Source organism: Apis dorsata, unplaced genomic scaffold (assembly GCF_000469605.1).
Source record: "Apis dorsata unplaced genomic scaffold, Apis dorsata 1.3 scaffold_1239, whole genome shotgun sequence".
NCBI classification, from domain to species: domain Eukaryota; kingdom Metazoa; phylum Arthropoda; class Insecta; order Hymenoptera; family Apidae; genus Apis; species Apis dorsata.
Genome location: NW_006264336.1, coordinates 27,136 through 36,985, shown reverse-complemented (window position 1 = coordinate 36,985; position 9,850 = coordinate 27,136). Strand labels below are relative to the sequence as shown.

General features: G+C 39.7%; 1 protein-coding gene across 1 annotated transcript in view; it reads right to left on the bottom strand.

The window, feature by feature from the left end:
* LOC102672089 (protein stum) overlaps window positions 1-9,850 on the bottom strand; it is an 18,948-nt gene that overhangs the window by 4,771 nt on the left and 4,327 nt on the right. The window contains exon 5 of the mRNA XM_031514838.1: window positions 8,291-9,850. This exon is cut by the window's right edge and continues 30 nt beyond it. Within this exon, the coding sequence (XP_031370698.1) occupies window positions 8,291-9,850 (1,560 nt within the window). The remainder of the gene's footprint in view (window positions 1-8,290) is intronic.

Here is a 9,850-nt window from a genome sequence, read left to right as displayed (position 1 = left end):
AAAAAAAAAAAAAAAAAAAGAAAGGGAAGAAAAATATTTCGATAATCGATTCGACAATTAGATTAAAACAATCTTTGAACACTTGAACGCGCTCTTTTTATAATTTAATAACGAAATTTCCTTATTTTGCGATTAATAATCGATACTTGGAGAAAATTTTATGCTGTCGTAAAACTCCAGCTGATAATAACGTTTCGTAATAACGTTTTGTGGGATAAGTGATATAAAGAAACGTATCATTATGCGGTGCGGAGAATTATGCGAAACGTAGCATAATGGTGTCTTGCAAGTGGTATTGATGTATTGCGTACAGTCACGTGGCCCTATAAGCTGTTAAATATAAAACAACTGTTAAATTATTGGATAAATAAAAGAGGAGAAATTTTCGTACGTAACGAAAGAAAAAGTTACGTGCAATGAACGAGTTGAACCAAAACCTTTTCGACTGGAGAACTACCTTTCGAGTGGAGAAAATATTGTAAATTATCTTTGAAATTGGTCTACCGATATAAAAGTTCTGTCGGGGGAAGTTAATTTGAGCTTCATTCATTTTGTACACTTTACGTTATCGTAAAATTACGGGAAATTTAGATGAAGAGATTCGAGACTAAAAAAGATACGATGGAGAGAAAATACGTATTTGCAACGTATTATATTTAAAAAGATTTTGGATCTCCATGCTATTTGAATCTCTAACTCTGTTATACGAGATATATGATATCTATATTCCCCCCCTTCCCCCTCCCCCATTATCTTTTTATTATTTTTTATCTATTTACTATTAAAAAAATATATTTATTCCTCACGCACACCACTATTGAATACACCTATTGACAAAAAGCTATCCATCGAAATTTTAGCTATTTTTATTTGCAGAATGGAACGCGTGCAAAATGGATGTCAATCGTGCAACGCGTTCAACAAAACTATTAAAAGTTGGCAGCGATTCTCGGGGGGCGATTACGACACAGAGCGCCGCCAAAATCGTGCAGTTAAAAGTTTACAGTGTGCAGGCGTCATTAACCCTCCGAGAGGAGGAACTTTCAGCAACGCGATTACCTTGTTATTACTTTCACTTGCTCGCAATTAGAGAATTGTCGGTGGCGCTAAACAAAACGAGCGATCCACGATCGCTTTGCCCCAGTTAATCATTCTCGACTACTTGAACGATCATAATAAACGCTCCAATTACTCGTGATTGGATAAATTCAAATTGTTTAATGAACCAATCTGGATCGAATAGCTCGATTCAATTTCGAAAATTTATTTTTAAAAAATGTGATTATCATTACAGCTATTCCATTTCTAGATGAAAGAGTTAAAAAGCTTTAATATCCTAATTTATAATTATAACTTTTTTAAAAAAAAATACTTAATCAAATTACAGGTATAATAAGTTACAATTATAATTCTAGGCATCTGGTGTTTCTAAAAATTTCGCAAAAGACAATAGGCGCACTTTCTTCTTGTTAATTATATGTAATTAAATTATTATACGTAATTTAGTTAGATTACGATAATGCGAGCGAAATTAATTTCAAGGAATTACACGCAGGATCGAAATTGAATAGAGAAGAAATTAGGGATAATCACCATGATATATCACCAAACGAATCAGGCTCAATATATCGTTTCAATATCGTCTTTTGCGTGTTTTTAGAGCAAGAACCGATGAGATAACATATCTCGATTACACAACTAATTTCCTTCCTTGAATGAATCTGGAGCAAAGATCGAATTCCTTAAAAAGGGAGCCTTTCTCCTATTTTTTCTTTTTTTTTTTAAGTAGAAAAAATTGGCCTATACGTTTTAATCACAACAGTAATAAAAGCCGTACGCTATAAAAAAAAAAAAAGAAAACGGTCAGGTTTACACGTACCATACTTAATTTTAAGTTACGTGACCGACACGGGTTATATTAACATAAACAAGGGGGTTGAAACCTAATCGCGTTGCAAATTCGAATAAATAATCGATAATTTTGCCATCACACGTGTCGAACCCTCGATTCTTTTTTTTTTTTTTTTTTTTTTCACTTTTCGAAATCGGATCTTCTCTCTAGGAAAAAGGAATCGCGTCTCGATGATCGAATACCGAATAATACGTTGTGAAAAAAATTAGGGCAAACTGCGCGTGATCGCGGGAATTCGTGAAATTACGTGATTTCTGGGAATTGTGCTCGCAAAGGGAAATAAAAGGAATTAAGCAATAGCGTATATTTACGTGTACGTGCGTGCATGTGTGCGTCAAAGTGGTATACGGCTGATTTCTGATAATTACTAATATATTCTTGTGTCGCAATAAATTCACGCCAACTTGTATACCGTGTATACGTACCTGGATACCGTGACGTTCTTATCGATACAATTATATCGGTGCATACCTTCTTTGTTTCGAAATGATCATCATTAATATGTTTGCTCGACATAAATTTAGAAATCTCGAAAGTCTAAGTGAGTGTAAAAAATTATACGTTGCCTTCTTCTTTTTTCCTTTCTTTTTTTTTTCTCCACGTTTACGACGAGCAATTAACTCGAACGTACGAGAAAAGAGGGATCAGCTTCGACAAAGAAGACCGTGATTAATTCAAAAATATAAAACTAATGTTTAATCCTTGCTAATTATAACCCTTTGCCTGATAATTATTAAACTTCGTGCCAGGTTTAATTACGACCTAGAATCGTAACTCGGATCAGTGAATAACCTTTCTCTCCCTCCCGTTGAAACCATTGTTAATTTAAACCATAGACCGTCTCTAATTACCCCCGAGTCTTTACACTAATTCCTCGAGAATACACCATTTAATTGACCCATAAATGCCACTTCGCAAACACAACTCAACTACTGCTCATAACAGGAGCTGCAAATCGAATAAAGTCGATTCACAAAGAAGATACGAATCCCCTATTCAATCCTACGAATAATACAATTCGTCGTATAATAACATTCCCGATTCTCCAACTTCTCGCTCGCGATCCTTGTTACATTATACCGTACCCTGCCATTATTCGTAACAACGACAAAAAAAATACGTTATTAAAATCAATTAAGAGCGTGAAGAAATATGTAGTTAAACGGTATCATAAACGTCCAACAGATTGACGTCAATGTCGCGCGAAAAAAAAAAAGGAAAAAACTAGGGCAAACTCAAAGAAGAAGAAGAAGAAAAAAAAGAAGAAGAAGAAGAAGAAGAAGAAGAAGCTAGTTCCTAAAGGCGCCCGCGATGTCACGCGAACTTCCCCTTCAGCTTCCCTGTTTGACACGAATAAAAATCACGACGCGATGCGCGTCGGCCGAGAAATGTCCGGATGGAAGAACCGGTGCGCACGAAGAAGAAATGGAAGTCGAAAGAGGGTGGCGGTGAAATACACAGGGGTGGTCGTGGCTCGACCTTGGCCGCACGCGATCCTCACGGCCCGTCGGTCAATCCACGTGGCCACGTTATGTCCATTTTCGGTTGTATCAGTCCCAAATACACCCCCAAGCAGGGAATTATTCAACAAGGCGTTACGTAGAATGTTAACTCGTCGCCATTCGTCGAACGAATGACGCTCGATCGAAATTCGTACATTGATTTGTTTATTTTTCTTGATCGTTGACTCGTTTGATTTATTTTGGGTTTCGGGTCGCGATACGGAATCGAATGTATTCGTATGTATAATTATTAGATATTATTAAATAGTAACTAAAGCAATTATAAGAACAATTTTTTTTTTGTTATTTTTTTAAAGAAAAATTCTTAAACAATCTTATTCATTTTTGTACGTGAAACGTAAAATATAACGTATAAATTTTTCGAAATTCATCGTATAAAGTGAAGCGTGTCGAATGAAATAAAAATAGAGGTTGGAAAATGATGGCTGGAAGACGGAAATTATTTGGAGTTTATTAAATGAACGCTAGAAGTGCACGTGTGTTATCGTCGCTGGAACTCGTAGTTAAGTAAATCGCGGTACAATTGCTTTCATACCAGAAAACGTTTCGAGATTCTGTGATTGATTTACAGGGAATATTTGCATGCTTTATATCGGGAGAGTCGCGATATATTTTCTTTTTCAAAAAAACGAAACATGCATACATTATTAATACTTCTCTCGGGAGGGAAGAGAATCGTTTACATCTGAAAAGAGATTATAAATATATATCGACGCGTGAAAAAGATGATATTCGGAATCGCATATGTATTATTTACGAGGATCTCGGTTCCAGATTCTGAAATATTGATCCTTACCTTTGTGAAACATTCGAAATGTCGAGCGTGAAATATTGGTCACGTTTCATATTATCTACGTTTCTTTTTTGCCCCTCCCCCTCCGAACGAGGTGAACCCTTTTTTCGCTCACCAAGAATAATCACGCTCAACTGATCAACTGCAATATGCGCGATGCATTGCTTTGCATTTTAATAGAAATCTAGAACGTAGGCTTAATAACGCGCAGCTGTCCGACTGCATCCGCTCGTTTATTGCGGTAAACCGTGGCTCGGCTTTAATTAAAAGGAAAAGAAAAACAACTTTCCAAACTTCCTTAAATTCATCGAAACAACAACGAGACGAAAATTTATTTATAACTCGTCATTTTATTATTTTTCAATCGTGCGCGTATCTCGTAAGCAAAAAAGTCAACGTCCAAGAATTTTCCGCCTGAGAATTTCACGTCTGACAAGAGGATGATCTCGAGGAGAGATCTATAGTTCCTCAAAGAAGATCGCCTCTCGGGAGAACCATTGGAATCTCAGTGATTCCGAAGATTTAAGGAGATAACGAGTTCGCGCTTCAAAGGCGAAAAAAATATTTTTCACCTCGAAAAATAAGTGAAAGCAAGTGCGCGAGCGGTATTTCCATTTTCTAAAACAAGGCGTAACAAACAAGGGAGAGAACAAGGAGGAGATGGAACAGTGGGCCGACGGAATTCGATGCAACAAAACGAAAGAGGGATCGATCGCGGCAACTAGCGTACGTTTACGTTCAACAGGCCGGAAATGGCGTGCACGTGTAACCATGTTTTTAGAGGAATCCCGTTCGCCAACCGACGATCGACTAATAATAGATGTGATAATATTTGCTCGAACCACACGGGGCTGATGGCTGCACGGGCAAAGACGATATTGTGCGCCTCATGGGTTTGGCAAAGATTATTTTCAGAGCACCTATACGGATAGGTACTTGTTTGCTGGATCTGGTCTCGTCGAACCAGATGAAAAGGTACCCGAGATCGATTTGGATCGAATCGAGCTACTTGTGCGCTCTCCTTGGCTTAGTGAAATGGTGGGAAATTCTCTTGGGTTTAATGCGATTAAAGCTCGGTGGACGGTTAAGAATTGTCGTTAAGGTGGAAATAATTAGTTTCGCGTGGGCGTTTGCTCGTTTGAAACTAAAATTGGGAAGGATTAAATATAGTTGGAAGGATTGTCTTCGCGTTCAAAACTAATAGCTCGCCATTAAACTACCGACTATATTTCACGCTAAATTTCACCTAGAACTTTCTATTATACGGAGAGGTAATTGTTTCTGCATTCGTAATGTCTCCATAAATACGAAGTGCCCATTTTACATTTACCGAGATATTAAAAAAAAAAAAAAAAAAAAAAAAAAAAGTTAATTCCGTATTGTATACGCAATTTTCAATTGCTTCTTATCGAGAAAAAACGAAAAACTTAAATATATATATATATAAATAAGTCGTCACAATGGGGTGGTAATTTGAAAATAATCCAATTTAATTCCCTCTCAGAGAATTATATTCAATGAATAAAAGTACACGATGCGGACGAGATGCGATGAATTATTCAATGAATATTCGTTCCACGTTGGATGGAACATTTTCATGAGAGAGTCCTACCTACCTCGAGTACGGTCATATTTGTAAAGACGTTTCAGTATTCGTACGCTGATTATACGCAGCATCGTCACGCTATTGCGGTTCCCTCTGAGTCACTTTTAACATGGCCGGTTATAATAAAATCTCGCTGTACGATTATGGGGTCTGCGTGTGGGGTCTCTGTCGCGTAAAAAGAATTTAATCTCGTTATAATTACGAGTTAAGAACGAGTCACCTCTATCGATATAGCAAAATAACGCGACACACGATCATCGTTTTCGAAACGATTTGAAAAATATAACGCTAACTATAATATTAGTTCAATTAACCACAATAGGGGACGTATTACAATTACAATTTTATCGATCTATCATTATTGATAAATTTTTAATGCTCTATAAATAGAAATGCAACGTACGATTTAAATGGTTCACTCGTATATATCGTAAAATCGATTTAAAACACTGCACACTCCTTACCACTGCGAATTATGTATACAATTTTATCACGTTTTAACTGCAGTTTGACTCGAGCCTCGAAAAAAAATCTCTATATAATAAACCTATGAAATTTCGAATTTTCGAATCCCTCTTCAGAAGGATGATATAATTATTTCTTTTTAAAAAGCTTTTGTAAAAAAAAAAAAAAGTCGAGGCGGTCAATTTTTGAAATTTCCGATTTTTTCTTACATCTATTTAATTTTTCAACGAATTTCAATGAAACGAAATACGGAATACGAAAAAAAAAAATACAGTTTGTCAAATGAGAAAAAAAATTAAAAAAAAAAAAAAATTACAGTTCGGAGGCGTGAATGATGGACACGGTCTAACGGTCTCGTGTCTTCAACATTCTCTTTTCTTTTTTTTTCCTTCTCTCCTTCATTCTTCCTTCAGTTACCAATTCAAGTTAATTAGCGACGTTCGTATAACGAGGCGATTCGAAATTCTGATTTATAATCCCCTTGAGCCAGGCCGTGGCGATGTAAATCTCCGCGGGATCGATAAACCCAGCTTGGTTGCATCGACCACTGGAAAGGGTGGTGCTTTATAACTAGCCGGGGTGAAGGAACTCTGTGGATCTTACGATGGGCCAAGTTTTCCCCCACATTGTCTATGATGCCCGCCCCGGCGTATATAAGTTGTAAAACAATTTAATAGTAACCGTTCTAACTTCCCTCACGATCCTTTTTCTCTTCTTTCTTTTATCCCTTCTTACATTTCTTTCAAATAAAAACTTTGTTTTATTTTTGGAAATTCGTTGAAAAATAAAAAATTATTTCTCCCCGATTAAACAATCTATTAATTTTACATATAGTTAACAATATATTATTATCAATATTATATATGAATCAAAAAAAAAATGACAAATTTAAATATCATTGAATAGATAGACCCATCCCAATTAGGATTGTTTCAAAATTAATTTGTATTCAAGAGTAAAAATTAAAAATTAACCAAACAAAGGGAAAACACTCGATCCTTCTTCCAACCGTTTATCACTAACCTACATTCCGTATTTATATAGCGCACAATTAATTCTTGCTTAGTAAAATACGATTATCCAGGGACGGATTGTAAGGGTAACCACGTAGTGGAAGAAGTAACGATAAATAACTCGGTAATAAACTAGAGCGTTTCGTGATTCTTACTGGCGATTACACGGTCTTAATGAATCGGGGCCACTTCATAAACGCTATGATATTTACGGATTAATCTTCGTTCATTCATCGTTCATTATACGGGCACGGATGGAAATTGATAATGAGCGCTCTCGCTCTCGGCCAATAATTTCGTGTCGTGGATAAAAGAAATGGGTCTCGCGAGGGTAAATGAAATTCAACAAACGAACGAACGAAGGCATTTTAGGTAAATCTCGAGAACCGGAAGCGATTCTTTTTTACTCGTTATTACGCGGCTCTCATCACGGAATTCATTCATTTTAATTGAGAATGATGCTCGGCTTTCGTGTCGCGACAACCCTCGAAGTAATAACTCGATTTTCCGATCCGCACTTTCTGCTTTGCCCAACACGCGCAAACAACGTACACAACGTACACCCAAGTGTCCTTTAATACGGGATTCGCATCGGATTGACCGACGATTTATCGTCACTTCCGACGGCATAAATAGTCACCGACCACCTTGTGGATCTTTCCAGATTAATATCTCTCCCGGTCCCGATATAAAATACGATTCCGTGAGATCACGGAATTACGGTCGAAAATCGAAATTTTGCGGTGAAGAGAGTGGCATCGAGTTCTCGAGCACTCGCGGCCAATCGATATTACGAATATCACGAACCAAGTTAATTCTTTTTTCAAAGGTAACACAAACCTGTAAATTCTCTATATACTTTTCTCTTTCGAAGATAAGACGAAATTTGATCCACTTATTCGAAGACACGGAAATTTTTCACGGAATCGCGGAGGAGAAATCGCGGAGGAGAAGGGATGAAATATAAATCGTACTCACGCTGGTTCGCCGTTTTGTTCCAGGTGCACCACGTTCCCGCTCAACGTCTCGATCTCCTGCGGCCGTTTCACCACGTGCATCCCCGTTTTCTCCCTTGGCGAGGACACTCCCCTCACCGTGTCCACGCTCACCCCGGTGTCCGTGGATCGCACGCTCTCGATCGAATCGATCGACACCCCCCCGGACGACTTCAACGACGTACCACTTCCCTCGTTCCCGACCTTCGCCCCCGTTCCGCCGTTCACTTTTTTCGCGTCGTTGCTCACCAACGCGTTGTTGTTCGCCTTCGAGGATATGGAGGATCGGTCGGATACGGAAGTACTTTTCACGATTACCGTGCCCGCGTTCGCCACGACCTTCGTTCCGGAATTATTGGTCGACCTCGAAATCGTCCTCGCTTCCTCCTGCTTCACCGAACCACTGTTCACGGAAACCACCGTGCTTCCCCTCTCCGTGCTCGAAGAATTTCTCGTCGAATCTTTCGACGACTCGACCTCGTTCGTCTTGGCCGAGTTCGATACGGGTTGAAACGTGACAGATTCCTCGATCTTGGCGTCGTTAGGCCTCGAGTTCTTCCCGTTCGGATCGTTGATCGCGTTGTTCATCTGGATCTTATTGTTCGAACGTTGAGTCGCCGAATCAACGTTGCTCGTCACCGCACCGTTACCCTTGCTCTTCGCCGATTGCCCCGTACCGTTGCTCTTCGAGTGATTGTTGACTACGTCATTGGGAATCGGAGAATCGTTTCTACTTTCCATACCACTCTTCATTCGATTGGAATTACCGTTAGACTTGTTGGATCTCGAGATCTGAGAATTCGTCTGACGGTGGTGATCCTCGCCACTACCGACGAGTTGTGAACTTTGGATCTGTTTAGAGGAATCGTCGACGTTCGGCGAGCTGGAAGATTTGTTGTCGTTGGAAAGACTGTTTTGCTGGCTCTTCGATCTCTCTTCGGCCACATTTTTCTTTTCCAAGCTGTCTTTACCATCGAGGAGAATCGCGTTCGCGTCGATGTGAAGAGGTTGGACGGCCGTGGTGGCAGTCGTGTTCACCACGCTCGACGTCCCTGTAGCGGTGGAAGTCTGTTTCAACAGATCGATCAAATGCAGATCGGGGATCAAGCGCTCGACGCTCGAACTTTTCTCGCTCGCTCGAGACTCTTTCCATCCCGTTTCACACCCTTCCCCACCATCCTGACCGTTCACGCGTTCGTCGCTAACCCCCTTCGATCCCCCTTTATCGACCGCCTTTCTGCCCTTGGGCTGATTAGAGATGGTGATGAACCTGGACGGATTCAAGGAATTCGTGCCGACCCGATTGGTCTTGAGCGGAATTTTCGACGGAGACGTGACTCGTTCCTTGCTCCCCCCCGCTTTCCCCGAAACGGCTACCCTCTCTTGGCTCTGTTTCTTCGCGTTCCACGCATTGTGCCTCGACGGAGAAACGGCAAGTTTCTGTTGCCTGGCCGGCGTGGATTCCTTTCCTCCGGATCGATCCCGTTTCGCCCCGATCTGCGTTGAGGTCCTCTCCGGTTTCGTCGGCGTCCCTTGGATCGGG